This window comes from Doryrhamphus excisus, linkage group LG16, assembly GCF_037039965.1.
Source record: "Doryrhamphus excisus strain RoL-2023G ecotype Guam linkage group LG16, RoL_Dexc_Guam_v1.1, whole genome shotgun sequence".
Taxonomy (NCBI): Eukaryota; Metazoa; Chordata; class Actinopteri; order Syngnathiformes; family Syngnathidae; genus Doryrhamphus; species Doryrhamphus excisus.
The window spans coordinates 6,018,815-6,039,775 of record NC_136372.1 but is presented as its reverse complement, the minus strand read 5'-3'; the positions used below and the strand labels follow the sequence as shown (position 1 = coordinate 6,039,775).

Below are 20,961 nucleotides of genomic sequence, written 5' to 3'. Positions count from 1 at the left end.
CACCCCTACAGTCACCTTTACACTCGCATTACCCATGTAAATAATAATAAAGACGTGTCCTTATGTGTGTTTCTATAAATGTGTACAGTACCCTAGGGGAGCTGGATGGCTGGCAGACAGGAAGTGGTGTTGGGGTTCAGAGTTGAGTTTCCTCTCACATTCCAAAAACATGCTAGGTTAACTGGCGATTCCAAATTGTGCATAGGTATGAATGTGAGTGTGAATGGTTGTTTGTCTATATGTGCCCTGTGATTGGCTGGCGACCAGTCCAGGGTGTACCCCGCCTCTGGCCCGAAGACAGCTGGGATAGGCTCCAGCATACTCCCGCGACTCTAATAAGGCTAAGCGATATAGAAAATGGATGGATGAAAATGAAACCACGTCCAACATCAACATACCCCAACCTCATGATATGGAGCCTCCACATCATGTAGAACCAGAGTACAACATTTTAAACAAATATATAAGTCTGAAATTTTGGAAATGTGGAATAGTGACCCTTTAAGTCAGGGGTGGGCAAACTACGGTCCAGGGGCCACATGCAGCCCATCAAGTGTTTGAATCCGGCCCGGCAGTTCCTTTCTAAGTATTTCAACATTCATTCATTCATTCATTTTCTACCGCTTATCCTCACAAGTGTCACGGGAGGGTGCTGGAGCCTATCCCAGCTGTCTTCGGGCGAGACTACTACTACTACTTTTAACATACAAACTAGCAACATGACTTGAAAGTCGGATGTCTTTAGTAAAAAATAAACAAAAAAACAAAACAAAACTGTACCATTAAATGACATAGTTTGATGTGGTCTGATGATTAAAGTGCTCCTAAAAAAACATAGTAACACTTTTACAGATAAAATTACATGAATAATTTAAGGAAAATTATAAGCAAATATATGTTCTGGCCACCGGGACAATTTTGTTAACTCAGTGCGGCTTACAAGTCAAAATATTTGCCCACCCCTGCTTTAAGTACTTCATGAGAGAGAAAAAAACACAATGGTAATATTTTCTTCATAATCATAAAGCTGCATTGGGATGAGGGCTGTTAGATAGCATTTGTCAAGTTGCAATTGAATATACTGTATGCTTTATAAATAATATTTCCATTTTATTGCTGCCATAAACATTTGTCTTTAAAAGAAATCCTAAACTTAAATTATACCGAGTCATGATTCTTATGAATTTATGATTTTGTATCGACTTTTTCTCCCTACTCCTTCAGATGTCTTGATAAGTCAACCACATATTTTAAACAACACGTAACGTAACAAACCCTTATGAAGCTGGCTTGTTTGCAGGAATGCTGTCGCCTGGGCTATTCCTTTCCTGACTGGGAAAGTCCAAAGCCACAAAACAGCAGGTGAATCCATTTCCTGTTCACGTTGCAACCACATACCACAAAGAGGAAAACCAATGGTAAGAAATACAGAAGATATTTTAAGATAAAAAATAAATAATGCATATCCAAATGGTTATAGACAATGTTGAATTACATACTGAAGACACATTCCTCCCTGAATGCTTTGTCACATTCACCGCTTAGCTGGCACTCCTTCCTTTCTTACCTGAATGCACCATGATTCCCGGAACAGACGTCTGTGTGAGAGGAAAAAGAAAGTCAACCACTACCAAAAAAAAAAAAAAATATCTGACTTGAGGCACAGGATGTCATAGTTTTTGATGGAGAAACATGCCATTCATTACTTTTATTATGGCTTCTTTCACAGAAACTTCGCAAAATAACCATGAGAGCCTTGACCTGTGCTTTTCACACAGAAGCTAGCAAAGCAGAATATTGCTGTGACTGAAAAGGAAGAAAGCATGAAAGGAAAGGAGTCCTTGTCACATATGGTGTATGGGGCTCGGATACCAAACCGTACCTCTGAAAGTGGAACATTTTTAGGTTTATTTCATCCCCACAGTTCCCAGCTTTCCATTCCCAAAAATGAGAGGTGAGTCTCAGGTGTTTCCCTAAAAACACCCTCACACAGAGAAGGTGTCGGCACCAGTTACGACTCCATTTCTCCTAGTCTGTGCAGTTTATACCCATCTATAACACACACAAAAAAGACTGCTTTTATCGACACAGTGAAAGGGGCTATTGTCTGCTAACACCACATCATTTTCCAGGTCCAGTGTGACGATTTTGGAGGTGTAACAGCGGTGGGACGGCGGCTGTGTAAAAGCCAATGCCAAACAAGGTAGGACATGAGTGTAACATTTTACGCTTCTCTATTCATTTTGTGTTAAAAGCAATTTGTAAAGTCTGGAAAAAGATGAGTATAAAGTGTGGAAGTGTGGCCCCGGGAGTCATTAATGGCCCCCTGCATGTTCTAAAAATATAATTTAACTACAAAATTCCCCCAAAAAACAGCAAACGTAAAAAAAAATGTTTTACATTAACAAGGTCCAAACATTAAGAGGTAAAAAGTAATCAAATGAAAAAAAACATCCTACTTTCATATCATTAATTTTAAAACAACGTTGCAATATTATGAGGAAATGTAACATCCTTTTAGTAGCATGAAGTTGAAATATTAAAGAAAAAATTATTTTAGAAGTTGTAATATTGTGGAAAAACAAACAAAATAAATGAAGTTGTCAATTAAGTTGCAGAAAAAAAATGTTTAAAATTTACAATAAGAAAGTTGACATAGTTGGAAAAAAAACAGTAGAAATGACAAAAAGCTGTCATTGTACCACAAGTCAAAACATTTTCCAGGAGAAAAAAAGCCGCAATTTTACTGGAATAAATGTTATTAAATTTATAAAAATTTATTAACTGTATTAAATTTATTTATTAATTTTTAAAATTTATTTATTAATTTTTTTAAATGTATTTATTAAAATTTAAATTGTATTTATTAAAATGTTTTTCCCCATGTGTGGCAAATGAAATTTGAAAGAAAAATACATAATCATAATATGTATGGGTGTCAAGATCTTGCAAAACGACAAGATATCTGGTGAGCTCTAGTCTTGGGATAATAATACATGAATTAATCACACAATAATTAAAAAATTAACCAGATCATTTTACCAGCCTCAGTATATTCTATTATATATATATCTCCCGCCTTCAAATAGGCACAAAAAGATTCACTCTGTGCATTGGTTTCAAGAGTGAACTCTTTGGTGAGTCATACAGTCTCTTTGTCTCAGTGGGTGGAGGCGGGGCCACTAGCATGCACACGGTGTGTTGTAGAAGAGTATACCTCATGACGAGCAAGTTTTTTTTTTTTACCTATATCACAAAGATGAGATGCAGCTTTTTCTTGAATGGTTTAATTTTTAAAAAATTTGCAGTATGTGGTCCTCAGTGGAAAAAATGCGGACATCCCTGCTGCTTTAATCCCTTTCACTGTGACTGTAAAAGCGTGTTGTAGTTCTGTATAAACTGCACTAGCTGGGGGGTGGGAAAGGATGACCAAATCCACATAGCAATTTTCCACCTTGTGAGGTTGGAGTAGAGGTGTAACATAGCAAGTTTTGAAAGCGAATGTTGCTGTCGGGCTACCTCTAAAGTCAAAATATCGGGCCAGAAAAAAGTGGGAAAATTCTGACTTGAGCAGACATTAACCCGTTTCATCATGCCCTTGTTAACCTTGTTAGCCTTTTTAGCATAAAAGCCTGGAGGGTTTTTTGCATGTTGTAGTTCTGTGTAAATAGCACAGCTGCTGTCACTGCCTTACAAGTATTTTATAGTGGACATGAAGAGAAGACGACGATGGGATGTCGTGTCGCTGTGTGAACGTGCACACAATTACAGCATCTGTGTAAAAGGCTTCAGGAAGATAAATGCAGAATCTCCTATAAATGACAATTTTGCAGGACCTCTGTGTAAAAGGCGCAGGCAGATAAATGCCGAATCTCCCATAAATGACAATTTTTCAGGAACTCTGTGTAAAAGGCACAGGCAGTAAAATGCTGAATCTGCCATAAATGACAATTTTGCAGGACCTCTGTGTAAAAGGCACAGGCAGATAAGTGCCGGATCTCCTATAAATGACAATTTTGCAGGACCTCTGTGTAGAAGGCACAGGCAGATAAATGCCAAATCTCCCATAAATGACAATTTTGCAGGACCTCTGTGTAAAAGGCACAGGCAGATAAATGCCAAATCTCCCATAAATGACAATTTTGCAGGACCTCTGTGCAGAAGGCACAGGCAGATAAATGCCGTAATCTCCCATAAATGACAATTTTGCGCAGGCAGATAAATGCCGAATCTCCCATAAATAACAATTTTGCAGGACCTCTGTATAAAAGGCACAGGCAGATAAATGCCGAATCTCCCATGAATGACAATTTTGCAGGACCTCTGTGTAAAAGGCACAGGCAGATAAATGCCGGATCTCCCATAAATGACAAATTTGCACAGGCAGATAAATGCCGAATCTCCCATAAATAACAATTTTGCAGGACCTCTGTATAAAAGGCACAGGCAGATAAATGCCAAATCTCCCATAAATGACAATTTTGCAGGACCTCTGTGCAGAAGGCACAGGCAGATAAATGCCGAATCTCCCATAAATGACAATTTTGCAGGACCTCTGTGTAAAAGGCACAGGCAGATACGTAAATGTCGGATCTCCCATAAATGACAAATTTGCACAGGCAGATAAATGCCGAATCTCCCATAAATAACAATTTTGCAGGACCTCTGTATAAAAGGCACAGGCAGATAAATGCCGAATCTCCCATAAATGACAATTTTGCAGGACCTCTGTGTAAAAGGCACAGGCAGATAAATGCCGAATCTCCCATAAATTACAATTTTGCAGGACCTCTGTGTAAAAGGCACAGGCAGTAAAATGCTGAATCTCCCACAAATGACAATTTTGCAGGACCTCTGTGTAAAAGGCACAGGCAGATAAATGCCGGATCTCCCATAAATGACAATTTTGCAGGACCTCTGTGTAAAAGGCACAGGCAGATAAATGCCAAATCTCCCATAAATGACAATTTTGCAGGACCTCTGTGCAGAAGGCACAGGCAGATAAATGCCGAATCTCCCATAAATGACAATTTAGCAGGACCGCTGTGTAAAAGGCACAGGCGGATAAATGCCGGATCTCCCATAAATGACAATTTTGTAGGACCTCTGTGTAAAAGGCACCGGCAGATAAATGCCGAATCTCCCATAAATGACAATTTTGCAGGACCTCTGTGTAAAATATTAACACATGATGAGTTTTTTTTTTTTTTTTTTTTACATTAAATTGTTTTTTTTTCTGCCAAGTCTCTTCACAAGACAGACATGGAGCCTTTCACTTAACTCCCCCAAAAAAGAAATTTTATTTTTCTCTTTTGTTGCAAGTACAAGAAGTCATCTCTCATAGCGCTTTTGTTGCTTTTGAACATCCGCCGTTTCCTACTTATTTACACGGTAGTTAGGAATAAAGCGGAGTGTGGTTCTTATGTACATGGTTTTTATAGTGTTGGCGGTCACAACCACACACGCACACAGGAAACAAGTCCACTTCAGCTGGCTATGTTCTAACAGCAAATACAGGAGGACCCCCCCACCCCACCCAGGATGCAACAGAATGAATACTCTCAGCGAAACGATAGCAAGGCAGTCATGTCACTTTTTCCAATGCCTAAAAAGCAAACAGGCAGAAAGGACGGAGCGGGTCACGATTCTGAGAAAAAAAAAAAAAAAAGGTGGGGCAGAGGAAGTGGCCGTGCCCCCAAATTCTCTACCTCCACCTCTGCTCGTTCAAAGGAAATGAAGGCAACTCCTCTGAATTGTCTTCCTCCGAAACCGATGAGGAACTGTTCATTAATGAGCACTTCTGGATAAGTCTGTGTGCACGTTCTACTTTCTGTTCTGGCTCAATAAAAGATATTTTTGGCAACAATGAAGAGACATTTTTAACTTCTAACGGCGTACTAGACGACTCCACGCGTCTCCACAGCAGCTAGCTAATCAAATGATGATTGGTACCAAATGGCAAAGGAGCAAAATACAAAATGATAGTCTCCAGAAACATTTCTTGTTATAACAAAGTTCTGAAAGGTAAAGGGGTCGGGGGGGATCGGTACATTCAGAGTGCTGGACTTGGCCTTAAGGTACCAAAGGAACCGGGAAGGACTCAGTTTGGATGAACACTCCTTAAAAAGTCAAAGGCTTCTTCTGCAAAGTGAGCAGCGGCTCCCCCTGAAGGTCGCTTTGTTTGCTCGAGAGAAAGAAAGGCAACCACACAAACAGGAAGTGGATAAACACCAGGACCGTACGGTACTGGGGGGTCCATCACTTCAGTCCCTTTTTTTCGGCTGCCGGTCACAGGCTGGTAACGAGCTGCATCTGTCCGTCCCCTTCACTGTGAGCGGGCTCCTGAGCCTGGTGGTCCCCGCTCGGTCTCCGCGGCGGGGCTTGGTAGAAGGTCTGCATGGGTGCCCCACGGGAGCCCAAGGCGGGCCTCCCGGAGCTGTAGTACAGTTCTTCCGGGGGCTGGGCTGATCGAGGTACCACCTCCAGGGGCTCGGGACTGCTGTCCGGGTAGGGCGAGTCTCGCAGGTTGGTGATGCTTGTGTATATGGAGTCATGGGCCGGCGAGTCAGGCGCTCTGTTCCCTCCCTGACCCAGACTTTCGGTGAGGTCGGCCGTGTAGCTTTCCGACTCTTCCGGGTCGCTCTGGTAGAGGACGGATTGGGCGCGTTGCAAGAGTAGCGGCTCTTCCAGTGCTTTGTAAAGCAGCTCCACATCCTGCGGCGTGCGCTGACGTCCGTCATCTTGGTCTCCGCTCATATCCGGCCCGGCCCCGGTGGGTCCTCGTCCGCCCGCACCGTGAGAATGCCCCTTGGCTTGGCTTCCGTCCCCTCCCACGTTCCCTCCGCCCACTCCTCCGGCACCACCTCTCAAATTGTTATGCACAAGTTCAGAGATGATCATCTTCTCAAAGGCAGCAGCATCGGAGAGATTGCGGCGGATACCCGAGCCGCCCAGCGTCTCCGAGCCGCGGGGGTTGATTAGAGGTGGGGGGCTCTCTCCATTCCCGCCGCTTAGGAAGTCACAGCTGCCTCCGCCTCCCGGACCACCGCGTAGTGAGTAGCTGTTGTTGAAGTTGCCGTTCAGAGGCAGGGTCTCCATTCCGCAGGGGTCACGACCCTTGGATGTGCTCTCTGGAGCCAAACACACAACACACATTATGGACATTATGAAATCTGTAAAATATCAGTAAATATGACAGATCAGAGTCATTGACGGAGGAGAAGCACACTTACTTGGGTCTCGGAAAGTTCCTGTCCACCCAGGAATTGTTGCGAAGCAGACATAATGACAAACGGGGAAGCGTCATTTAATGCAACATTAACTTGATCAATTCATTTTTAAAGCTTTTTAAATGGCCACCATTAATGGGATGAGAATCTATAGGCCCTGTAGCCATCTTCACGTCTCTTTCGTGTTCTCTGAATTAACTTCCCAGTTCAAACACACACTTATCCAATCCGTATTTGGATTAAGTTTTGGCATTTCAATCAAAAAACGTTGAATGATAAACTGTTCATACTTTAAATGTTTTTTTTTTTGGGTGCATTCATGTTAGCTTAGGTTAAGCGGTACAACATATTAAGCAAATACATAAGTCTGAAATCTTGGAAATGTGGAATAGTGACCCTTTAAGTCAGGGGTGGGCAAACTACGGCCCGGGGGCCACATGCGGCCCACCAAGCGTTTGAATCCGGCCCGCCAGTTCCTTTCCAAGTCTTTCAACTTTCATTCATTTTCATGGAATTCATTCATGGAATTGAACCCTGGTCTCCTAGCTGTGAGGTCTGCGTGCTAACTACTCGACCGTATTTCAATTTTTAATATATTCATACAAACTAGCAACATGACTTGCTAGTCGGATGTCTTATTTAGTAAAAAAAAAACCCAACAAAACTGTTAAATTAAATGACATAGTTTGATGTGGTCTGATGATTAAAGTGCTCCGGAAAAAAAGAACATGAGAACATACAGCTGATAGTATAACACTTTTACAGATAAAATTAGATTAATAATTAAAGGAAAATTATAAGCATAAAATAGTGTGTGTGTGTTAATACATTTTTATTTAAATATGTAATGATATATTTAAATATTTAATATATATATATATATTTTTTATTTATATAAAATAAATATATAAAAAAATATATATTATATTATATATATATTTAAATATATAAATATTTATTTATATAAATATATATGTTAAATATATGTTCTGGCCCCCCGGAGAATTTTGTTAACTCAGTGCGGCCCACAAGTCAAAATATTTGCCCACCCCTGCTGTAAGTACGGCGGCACGGTGGTTGAGTGGTTAGCGCGCAAACCTCACAGCTAGGAGACCTGAGTTAAATTCCACCCTCGGCCATCTCTGTGTGGAGTTTGCATGTTCTCCCCGTGCATGCGTGGGTTTTCTCCGGGTACTCCGGTTTCCTCCCACATTCCAAAAACATGCTAGGTTAATTGGCGACTCCAAATTGTCCATAGGTATGAATGTGAGTGTGAATGGTTGTTTGTCTATATGTGCCCTGTGATTGGCTGGCGACCAGTCCAGGGTGTACCCTGCCTCTCGCCCGAAGACAGCTGGGATAGGCTCCAACACCCCCCTGCGACCCTCGTGAGGATAAGCGGCAGAAAATGAATGAATGAATGCTTTAAGTACTTCATGAGAGTAATGAAAAAAAAAACATAACTCAACACAATACACATACTTCTTTCATAATCGTAAAACTGCATTGGAATGAGGGCTGTTAGATAGCATTGGTCAAGTTGCAATTGAAAATACTGTATGCTTTATAAATAATATTACAACTCTGGTACTTTAATCTGGTGTGATAGTACGATTCTTGTCGGCTTGTCAAAGGCGGAAGGAAAACTAAGACTATATAAGATGGTATTTCTTTGCTAACATAACTTAAATCAGATAACGTCACATGATTGATTCTAAATGCTTATGCAAATTTCGACCAGTATCAATATTTTAGTTCATCATAACACAAAGTCCAAACTAACTCCAATGGATGTCCTCACAAAGTTTCCAAAGTGGCCAACCATGTCTTGGCGCCCCAATTGTCCATACAAAGTGCGTCCATTGTGCATTTGGCGTAGCATTGATTAATTCCAGGCTTTCGTGTCTGTGACAGACTAGCTTGTACTGGCACCGATTCACGTATCTGCTTAGCAACAAGACAACGGTCCCCGGTGATTCCTGGCAGTCAAAGTCGCAGCGAAACTTCACTAATCAGATTGTGATTTCGAGACGAGACCAGATGGCAAAGTTAGGCTGTTTGTTTTGTTCAGTCTGGTGGATCTGTTCGACAGTTGCAACACAAAAGACGGGCGTGTGCACAGGAAGCACGACACAAGCATGCACATGCACACACACACACACACACACACACACACACACAGACTGGAGCTAACCGGTGGAGTTGAAGACGCCGGGCGAGGGCGGGGTGAAGCTCTCAGCCAGCAGCGTGTTGTAAGGAGATGTTCCGCTTCGAGTCTGCAGTACCGGGTTTGCCAGAAGGTGGTTGCCCATGGCTGCTGTTATATTTGAACAACAACAAAAACACACTTAATACAAGACATACGGTCGTTATGAAGTACTTGGAGGTAGAATGCAGAGAACCAGTGTCATTTTAGTCATTATTGAGAAAGTTACATCTCTCTACTTGGTGGTTTGAATCTTGTGTGTTCACTCTACTGTTTGAAATAAATCATGCTGTGGTTTAATATGCTCTATCAACAGGAGGATTGTGCATCGAGTCTCCGAAACCGGGAAAAATACTTCGATGGTGCAGCCCTATCTAGAGGGCTTTAATCATGTTAAAAAGCGTATTAAAAAAAACGTATGTGTGGAGTTTGCACGTTCTGGCCGTGCATGTGTGGGTTTTCTCCGGGTACTCCGGTTTCCTCTCACATTCCAAAAACATGCTAGTTGCTCATCATTACCTTGAGGGGGGAGGCGTGTCACTATGCAGCTGATCTATCAACGAATAGATTAGTCATCGTTCGGGAAACTACAGCATCTGAACATGTTGGCTATTACTATATAATCGGTGATCAAGTGGTTAGCATGCTGGCCTCACAGCAAGGAGACCCGAGTTCAATTCCAACCTCGGCCATCTCTGTGTGGAGTTTGCATGTTCTCCCCGTGCATGCGTGGGTTTTCTCCGGGTACTCCGGTTCCCTCCCACATTCCAAAAACATGCTAGGTTAATTGGCGACTCCAAATTGTCCATAGGTATGAATGTGAGTGTGAATGGTTGTTTGTCTATATGTGCCCTGTGATTGGCTGGCTGGCGACCAGTCCAGGGTGTACCCCGCCTTTATTCTGTATATTCTGTATTTTTCTTTACTTTTTTAATAGATGTGTCTGCACCTACTACACCAAAACAAATTCCTAGTATGTGTTCATCATACCTGGCAATAAACCCTTTTCTGATTCTGATTCTGATGCCCGAACATGCAAACTCCACACAGAGATGATTGAGTGTGGAATTGAACTCCGGTCTTCTACCTGGATTGCATATTTATTCCCTATGGAATTTGGAAGACATGTAATACAGACAGGCTGCACGGCGGACAAGTGGTTAGTGCGCAGGCCTCCCAGCTAGTAGACCCGTGTTCAATTCCACCCTCTGTGTGGAGTTTGCATGTTCTCCCCGTTCATGCGTGGGTTTTCTCCGGGTACTCCGGTTTCCTCCCACATTCCAAAAACATGCTAGGTTAATTGGCGACTCCAAATTGTCCATAGGTATGAATGGGAGTGTGAATGGTTGTTTGTCTATATGAGATATACTGTGATTGGCTGGCAACCAGTCCAGAGTGTACCCCGACTCTCGCCCGAAGACAGCTGGGATAGGCTCCAGCACCCGAATGAATGAAATCACAGGAATTACCGCATATCCATATTTAATTATAATTGTCAAGGTATTAAGGTATTGTTTATCAGTTAGAGTTAAAGCCGCAAAAATCCGAAACCTGACCTGGTGCATGTTAAACACAGGAAGTGAACAAACTGGTGAGAAATTACCATAAGCAAAAATGCAACAAAAACACGGCGCTCGGTAATAATGATATAAATATTTACAGTTGATTGAAATGGGGCTGTTTTTGTTTTATGGAGTCATTCCTCAGCCATTGTTTACAATACGTCTCCTGATTGCAACCTTTGAGGAGAAACACCATTGAAAGGCAAAGTTACCGTTTGCCGTCATTGCCGTTTGTTGCCTTTGGCGCTCCATAGTGCCATCAGATGGGTGTGTGTGTGTGTGTGTGAGAGTGTGTGGGGAGAACAGTAATGCATGCCATTATGTAGTCCCAGAGTGCAGCCATTGAAACCCAGTTAATTTCACAGTGAAACGTGAATGCCACCAAGAAGACAAACAGAACAATGGCGGAGTGAGGATGTCGTGTATGGCCTGAGGCACCTCCAGCAGAAAATGCCATGAAATTAAAAACAGGACAGCATGACGGAATGTGAGAGAGATAAGGTCGAGAGCAGGTAACGCCGTCATCGTGTATAAATAAGCATACTTATATTTATTCATCGTTTCACCTCCTCTGTCAAAGGCTCTGGCAAACGTGGCTTGCTGCATTTGTTGGCTCTTAGGTCCTCTCAACCACGCTTCCCCTCAACAGACACTCTTTTTATTTTTTTTTCTTTGCAAAGAGGTAAACACCACCAAATTAATGCAACCATGCCCTCTATCATGGGAATACCCAATCTGCAAGCCTGAAGTGGGGAGAGAATGTAGGGCAAAAGGAGGCATGGAAGTATGCTTGTTAATATTATGACTTTATTTTCCCAATATTTTATCTTTATTCGCATAAAAAATATTGCCCATTTAAAAAAATATATACTTGTTTCACTGTATTTTAGAATGTGCCGAGAGCTGTAAATGGCACCCAGGCCACACTTTGGACACACCACAAAAAAACATGAAGGAAAAAGAATACAGTCATAGAAACAGAAATACAAAATAAAAGCCAGGGGGAGCCAGAGGACCCTCCACCCAGAGGGAGGGTGACGTCATTGCAGCACCTCAATGAATGCATTTCTCATACGCAATGTATTATGGGAAAACTTTAAAAGAGACATAGAGAGCTATACCTTTTGAGTGTTAAGTTGCTGTGTGATGAGTTTTGTGCTGTTACTGTTAATATCTTGAATGACCTTCTGCTTTTTCCAATGGGTGGACATGGGTTATGTCACGTTAACACAAACATGTTTTTATAGTTTTAGAATAAAAGTTTTACACATCAAATACTCCTAAATGCATATAAACGACAAACGAAAGGGTTCAAAGAACAGTTACCTTTACCTTCAGTGAAAACGACTGTTCCCAAAGACATGATGTAGCAGCGAGACACCACACCGCTGTTTTGTCATGAGTTATTATATCAAACAGGGCAAACTTACTCTTCAGCAAATACATCAAACTACATAAAAAATGTCATTTCATAAGCTTTTAGACCACTGCCCCGCCCTTCTCATGTAGTGGACTATTCTGGTAGAGGGGAGTGGAACACTTGTTGGTAAAAAGTAAAAGCCAGAGGGAGCCAGAGGACCCTCGCCCAGAGGGAGGCTGATGTCATTGCAGTGCCCCAATCAATGCATTGCTGATACGGAATATATTATGGGAAAACTTTAAAAGAGACATAAAGAGATATAGCTTTTGAGTGTTAAGTTGCTGTGTGATGAGTTTTGTGCTCTTGTACTGTTAAATATCTTTAATGACCCCCTGCTTTTTCCAATGGGTGGACAAGCTTGTTGTGAGTGCACTGACAGCTTGTGGTTGGTTCCTGCCAAAGAAAGAACTACAATTTCCTCATTGACTCAGGCTCAAAGTTGAAGAAAAAAGTAGCCACTAATAATAATGAATTTACAGAAGTGTGTACATGCTCACAAAATGCTAAAACTCGGAGCACTGTAAACTGAGTATCACCTGAATGTACTACCAGAACTGGACAAATTACTTTAAAAAACTAATCAGTCAGTTAATTTCCTGAAAATGTAGAATTAATAACATAATTGCTCTCATGAATATAATTAGTGACCAGGGAAGCTACTAAACTTCTGTTGAGACGTTACCATAACTTGTGTGTGTTTTACGTTGGACATTCTGCATTCCAGAAGTCTGTGAATGCACCTCACTTGGAAAATGCATACAATAACAGTGCGCCACATTTCACAGTTGGTGAAATTAATTATTCTTGATTATTTATTGTTAATTATTAATTAGATGACTCCGTACTGGATGTTAGTTAATCGCATAACCTCTTTTCCACCTATCTCACATCTCTAATTAGCACAAATCAGTTCATTAACAGGTACACATTTGCGCAGAAAAAATCAGCTTCTCAAAAAACTAGCACTGTTTTTCTTTTTATTTAGCTTTTTTTTTGTTAGTGTTCTGCAAAGGCATTGCGGGACATCTCACCTCGGTTGAGCGTAGGCGTGCTGTTGATGTCCCCCGCCATGAAGGAAGACTCCGTCTGCTTCCGAACCGTGTCATTCCACATCCGGCGGATCCGACTCTGAAGGAAGGAGTGGCACACGGTGAGCGGCAGTGGGGGGGAACAAACAAAGGGGAGGGGGGGTGTCTTGGCAATCTCTGTGGGGATGCTGTAATCAAAACTGCGGGGTTTGCCATAAGCCACAAACAAGCCGCACTAAAGAGACTACAAAGCAATGTCATGTAATCAAATGTGCGTGTGGGCGGGGTGTGGGGGGGGGTGTATGGGGGGGGGATAATAGCTGCAAGATGTGTGAGACGTGATTGTACTGGCTGACATGCCGAATGCCTTATTGCATTATGAAAATGATGTTTTGTTGATTGACACGCTTGTGTGTGTCTACTGCCGCATGCTAGTGTTTATGTCTTCAATGAGCGTCTTGTGGCGGGAGACCGAGTCCAAGCACCATCTTTATACATGATAATGTATCTGCTTGGATGTTTCAAGGCATGCAACCCGCTGTGCATTACACTTTATCACGATAAACTGCACAATTCATTAGATTAAGTGCAACCACCTATGAGCTTGATTGGGTTATTTTCTAATTTGAAGCTAAATAAGGGAATCAAAACATTAGAAACAGCAATCACTATTATGCACTTCTGCACCAATGCAAACTAGGATAAGTCTTAGTACATATATAGAAATGTAGAATAAAAGTATATTTAAGTACATATGCAACTGTAAAGTTTAAAAAATGTATTTATTGAATTAAAAATAAAATAATTGTATGACAATGTGGGTTCTAAGAATGCTAAATAATAATGAATAAGTGAAAAAATACAAATTTACAGCAGATACAGTGGAACCTCGGTTAGCGTCGACTCTGGTTAGCATGTTGGAAATTGCCATGGAAATTTACCATATGTCGAGTTATTCCCATAACTCGACATCCTATTAGCTTGTTAACAATACGGCATCCAGAACGAGAAGTTATGTCATGTTAACACAAACATGTTTTTATAGTCTTAGAATAAAAGTTTTACGCATAAAATACTCCTAAATGCATATAAACGACAAACGAAAGGGCTCAAATGAACAGTTACTTTTACCTTCAGTGAAGACGACTGTTCCCAAAGACATAATATAGCAGCGAGACACCACACCGCTGTTTTGTCGTTGTTATAGTCGTTATATCAAACAGGGCAGACTTACTCTTCGGCTAATACATCAAACTACATAAAAAAATGCGTAATTTCATAAGCTTTTAGACCACTGGCCCGCCCTTCTCATATAGTGGACTATTCCATGTAACTGTGCATGTGCACATTGATTTCGGTAGAGGGGAGTGGAACACTTGTTGGTAAAAAATAAAAGCCAGAGGACATTCCGCCCAGAGGGAGGCTGACGTCATTGCAGCACCCCAATCAATGCATTGCTGATACGGAATATATTATGGGAAAACTTTAAAAGAGACATAGAAAGATATACCTTTTGAATGTTAAGTTGCTGTGTGATGAGTTTTGTGTTGTTACTGTTAAATATCTTATAATGACCTGCTTTTTCCAATGAGTGGACAAGCTTGTTGCAAGTGCATTGACAGCTTGTGGTTGGCTCCTGCCAAAGAAAGAGCTACAATTTCCTCACATGAGTACATTGATTCCGGTAGGGGAGCGAAACACTTGTTGGTGGAGTTTTCCCAGTGGAGAGGCGACTGGGAAAACAAACAGGATTTATCTAGCGAAGGTGTCAAACTGGTTCATAGTCACAACAAACAGAAATGACGACAGCAGCACTGCGACTGTCGGTGTCAGCTCAGGAGAACGCAGTAGATGAAGCCGAGACTGACGCTTTTCATCACAAAGATGCGAGTATTAAAGTGGTAAACTATGTCAAATGTCGCTTAATGTTCTTATCAATTACAGTAACGGCGTTGAGATGATTCCCTTGTTAGGTACTAATAATCACCCAGGAGGATTTTAAGGACTTTAAGGAAATAGGATGATTTTGTCATGTTCGCACTTGTTAGAACTAGGGCTGGGGCGACGTCACAAAAATCGACATTGACACAAAAAATACGTCAACACAAGAACTGCATGTCGATGCGCCTTCACTCAGAATTATTCATTCATTCATTTTCTACCGCTTTTTCCTCACGAGGGTCGCGGGGGTGCTGGAGCCTATCCCAGCTGTCTTTGGGCGAGAGGCGGGGTACACCCTGGACTGGTCGCCAGCCAATCACAGGGCACATATAGACAACCATTCACACTCACATTCATACCTATGGACAATTTGGAGTCACCAATTAGCCTAGCATGTTAACCTAGCACGGAGTACCCAGAGAAAACCCACGCATGCACGGGGAGAACATGCAAACTCCACACAGAGATGGCCGAGGGTGGAATTGAACCCTGGTCTCCTAGCTGTGAGATCTGCGCGCTAACCACTAGTCCGCCGTGCCGCCCCACTCAGAATTAGTGGTGGGCAAAAAAACGTTCATTTCAGTGAACAGGATCATTTCGCTTCATTCAGTAAAAAGATCCGTTCATTTCAGTCAACTGATCGTTAGCCTGTGATCTCCCCCTGTGCATAGACCCGGTCAGTCGTGTCGAGTCAGTCCGTTCACTCATGTTCACGTTTGTTCCGACTCAACATCTCACCAAGTAGTGCTGTGTCGGTCATGAACAAAATGGCCGGCTTACTGAACGGGTATTTAATGAGCGGTTCATTTGTTCGAAAAAAGAACTAATTCTTTTGACCCGTTCGTTTTCAGAGACGAATCAGGGACTTAATTAGGGATTAATCGATGCATCGAAAAACTATTTTCTAGATTAATCAATTACAGAAATAATCGTTTAACCCAGCCCTAGTTAGAACTAGATCTATGGTGCCTTCAAGGACCACTGAACAAAGTTGAAAACTTCTTTATCAGTAAAGCGTAAAAATGGTGAGCTTTGTAACGTCTACATTGTTGATAGAGTTGTTCTTCATGGTGCCAATGAGCTTTCAAGTTAAACGGACTGTCATTTTACTGTTGATTGTATGTCATTTCCCAGTTATGACTCGGAATGTTATGTTGTACTAAAAACAAACCACATCCATTCAGGTGAAACACATGCAGAAGCATGCTCTCGTATAAGATGGCGCTTTTCATTTACGCACAATTTCCTGTCTCGACGGGAGACACGTAGAGAAAGGAAATAAATGGTGATGTTCATGGCCGTGGTATCGTGTATGAACGTCTTGCCTGCACCTGTCTGTGGGCCGCCGCGTGGCGAGCCTGGCTGCCGCTGTAGTAGCGGTTGTTGGCGCGCAGGCCCGAGTTCTTCATGGAGCCGTGGGAGCTGGTGGTGGACGTGCGGCTGCAGCAGTATGAGTGGCGCAGGCATTTGCTGTACTCTTTATGGACCTGCAACACACCATGCAAAGTATTAACTTTCTCTTAAGGCCTTCCTGTTTCCGAGTCTCTTATTCACTTGCATGGGAAAATCTCCAAATTTTTCACTGGTATCAGATTCATCTTGTGCCAAAACACCATTTTACTTGTTTCAAGTGTTTTGCAAGTAAAATTCTCTGCTGTTGGCAGAATAATTTGCGTATTTTAAGACAGATCTTGTTAAATTCATACACTTTGTCATGCTCTGGCACCCCCAAATCTTTGACTTTAAGTACCTTTCATTAAATGATTTGATAAAGTGACAGAAATCTTGTACCTACGATCTTGTTTTTGGTCACTATGTGACTACATATGTGTGTAAAGGGAACCTATTATACTCATTTTCGGTTTTGGACTCTTATGGAGCAGATACATACTATAACCCTTTCTAGATCTTCCAGATTCTGCACCTCTTTGTGTAGCAATGCAATGGCGATGCAATGGTGATGCATTTTCCAGCTTACCACTCAAACGGTCTGTTTAATTTATTCACACCCACTCCGCTGTGGGCATGCCGAGGACTTCCGAATGCATAATGGTAATGGTTTTATTTCATTTGAACATGCATCAGATTACAATTGAATGCATCACATAATCAATTCACAGTTCTACATTTGTTCACTTCCTGCTTTCATAATATAGTTTAAGTTGGGTTTTTTTGTTAAATTTTTTTTATTTTATTTTTACTACTATTTTATTTTTATTTATTTTTATTTGTACTGCAGTTTCCTCCCACATTCCAAAAACATACTATGTTAATTGGTAATGGTTTTATTTCATTTGAACATGCATCAGATTACAATTGAATGCATCACATAATCAGTTCATAGTTCCACATGTCCAAAAGGAGTAGGAAGAAGCAATGCTTATTAAATCCAACCCCTCCATCTGGTACTTTTACAATCAGTAACTGTTACATTTGTTCACTTCCTGCTTTCATAATATAGTTTAAGTTGTTTTTTTTTTAATTTTTTTAATTTTATTTTTACTACTATTTTATTTTTATTCGTTTTTATTTGTACTGCAGTTTCCTCCCACATTTCAAAAACATACTATGTTAATTGGTAATGGTTTTATTTCATTTGAACATGCATCAGATTACAATTGAATGCATCACATAATCAGTTCACAGTTCCACATGTCCAAAAGGAGTAGGAAGAAGCAAAGCTTATTAAATCCTACCCCTCCATTTGGTACTTTTACAATCAGTAACTGTTACATTTGTTCACTTCCTGCTTTCATAATATAGTTGAAGTTTTTTTATTTTTTTTTTATTTTTGTCACGTACCAAAGTACGAGGTGATATACCCATACAATGACATAATCGGTACCATGGTAACTGGTTCAAGACTCTTCATCCTTGATTACCATGCCGATAATCTGCAGCCCATATAAGGAAGTAAAACACCTGAGACCTTGATTCCAGATATCCCAATGAAAAAGTCAGTATATGATAGTTATATGGGTGGATATCACACCGTGGTGTCAAGGACTTAGCTTTCTAATTTTCTTGTAACTGGATGTGATTGTATGTTAACGAGGGGGCGTATTCTGCGTCCTGCTTAACCTTCCTGTTGAGCCGGCTCAATTAAGCAGCCGACCACGCCCTGCGGCCATCTTCTTTTGTTACAAAATGAGAAAATGAAACACCATAAAGTCATGAATCAAGCAAAACGTGGCACCGTTCAACTCCCACCACCCCACAGCATCTTTTGGCTCAAGGTAACACCAGCACACATATAATCATTACAACATCGTTAAAGTCTTGTTCTTGGTGTGGTACCTTCTTCTGCAGAGCACAGTGGAAGATGAATATGAACATGCCCTGAAAGGCGTTGAAGGTGGTGAAGAGGTACGCCATAATGAGAGAGTTCTCGTTGATAAACATGAGACCAAACGCCCACGTCAGCCCCAGCAGGAACAAGAGGGTGATGGCCCCCAAGACCCACGACCTGAAGAAAGAACACCATAACATATGAATAATGCAGCTATACTGGAACCTCCATTTTTATTTATATCTAATTTGTGTTTGGGTTTTGCCGTTTTTACTGTTGAGCATGGAGAACAACTTCTTGCTTGACAAGTGAGATGGTTGAGATCATCGAGGGGTCAGTCAAGGTTTTTTTGGTGGTTAACTTATTTTTCACTGCTAAAAATGCTTAATACGGTGTGAGAGATTATTTTTATTATTTTCAATGAGAGAAATGAGTGCTTTTATTTTAATTATGTGATTGAAGATGTATAATATACAGTATATTACATATTTTTCTCAAGGTGGACCATCATGCACTATATTTTGTTCATAACAGACATATCTATATATCATATTATATTATTGTGGCAGTCAAAATTATTTTTTGAAAAATTTATAAACTTTCAATGGCTGGATAAAATAAAAAAAAAATTGTGAATATAGTAAATTGTGGTTAAATGGTTCCACACCTGATGATAAGTGAAAAACGTTTATTTTAATTTTGATAATTTTTTATTATTTTTAATTTTATTTTTTGATTATTATTTTTTTATGTTTTTATTTATTTATAAATTGAAGATTTTCACAATTAGAGCATAGAAAACCTGTTTATGACCTTCTAAATACAAGATTTAACGTTGTTAAGCCTCTACAAATTAGCCTCACTACAAATTTCCCCACTGAGGGACGAATAAAGGCATATCTTAATCTAGAGACCTGAAACAGCACCCCTATAGTCACCTTAACACTAATAAATAATAATATATAGTCTAATATCATATATATTTATGATATAGTAGATATAATCAAACTAAATTATCCATTTAAGACATAAATGAAACTTGAAATGTGCTCCGGATGTGTAGACAGGAAGTGACATCAGGGGTTCAGAGATGAGTTTTAGCCACAACAGGCTGGCCTGTGTTATTATTATTATGATTATTGGTCATGTTGTGAGACAATTCTAACCTGCAATAAAAGCCTGTTGTTCCGGCAATCAAGTCTGGTGCTTGTGTGTTTTATCTGCTAACTATATATTCAAGTGTACTTACATGTCCCAATTTTAAGTGTTAAGTGCTTCAGCATGCATGCCAGGTTGCCTTGTGGCAGCATTTACATTTTTGTTATTGAGTGCATTGCATTGCTTATCAAGTAGTGGGGCGGGTCCCACTGAGGGGGTTGGGGGGCGTGAGAGACAGGGAGGAATTTCAATATTAGTGCAGACCTGCCAATATGTATGAATTTGTTGTACTCCCCATGCAATTTGACTCTTGAATACACTTGTATGCTTCACTGCTCTCCATTTTGTTGCATTTCACTGGTTTCAGTTTGGAGTTCAGTCTGTACGGTACAGATAAATAAATAAATAGCAGTTTCTCAACAGTATTTTCTATTCGGGGGGGCAGAGGGGGGGGCGCAAAAACAGCAAATAATTGAGAACCACTGGTGCATTGCAAGCACCTAAATGGCCTTAACATTGAAATAATTCAGGACTTAAACTCTTAATTTACTGGAATATATCTGACAAAACATTTTTCTGTAATAATTCATAGTGAGACGTGTTGGATCCATGTCAATGTAAATATAAATCATCGATATCGCCCGTCTGTGATGTCATCAGTGGTTGAATTCTACTTTTACACACAGAAAACATGAATAAATGCATAGAAATGGACAATGAAAGGGATAAATAACAAGATCAATGCTATTGTCCTGTTTTGTCATGAGTTAGTTCTTCATTTTTAAAAAGAATATTTTATATTTCTCACCTTCTTTCGCTCCGGTTTGGGGGTTATTGAGGTAAGAAACACTATTGAATTCAAGAAGTAACTCATGGCAAAACAGGAATGGTATTGATCTCGCTGCCACATTGTGTCTTTGGGAACAAATCACGTCTTCAATGAAGATAAAATGAACCTTAAATGTTCCTGTACGCCTTTCATTCATCATTTTTATACATTCACAATTGTTTTCTGCATGTAGAATTAAACTATAATTAACTATAACTGGAATGGATTAATTGGAAATTGATTTAGTTAGACCCCGCCTCTCGCCCGAAGACAGCTGGTATAGGCTCCAGCACCCCCGC

The 20,961-nt window shown here is 40.7% G+C and overlaps 1 protein-coding gene across 10 annotated transcripts in view; it reads right to left on the bottom strand.

Annotated features, from left to right (window-relative positions):
* Positions 1-5,281: 5,281 nt before the first annotated feature.
* adgrl1a (adhesion G protein-coupled receptor L1a) overlaps positions 5,282-20,961 on the bottom strand; it is a 234,461-nt gene continuing 218,781 nt past the window's right edge. For 5 of the 10 annotated variants that reach the window (XM_078797091.1, XM_078797090.1, XM_078797092.1 and 2 more), the window contains 6 exons: positions 18,684-18,852; positions 16,712-16,873; positions 13,449-13,545; positions 9,424-9,546; positions 7,233-7,250; positions 5,282-7,130 (listed from right to left, as the gene is read on the bottom strand). In XM_078797091.1, the coding sequence (XP_078653217.1) occupies positions 6,289-7,130; positions 7,233-7,250; positions 9,424-9,546; positions 13,449-13,545; positions 16,712-16,873; positions 18,684-18,852 (1,411 nt within the window). In that variant the 3' untranslated portion in view covers positions 5,282-6,288. The remainder of the gene's footprint in view (positions 7,131-7,232; positions 7,251-9,423; positions 9,547-13,448; positions 13,546-16,711; positions 16,874-18,683; positions 18,853-20,961) is intronic. The other 5 variants (XM_078797094.1, XM_078797093.1, XM_078797098.1 and 2 more) reach the window with 3 other exon arrangements.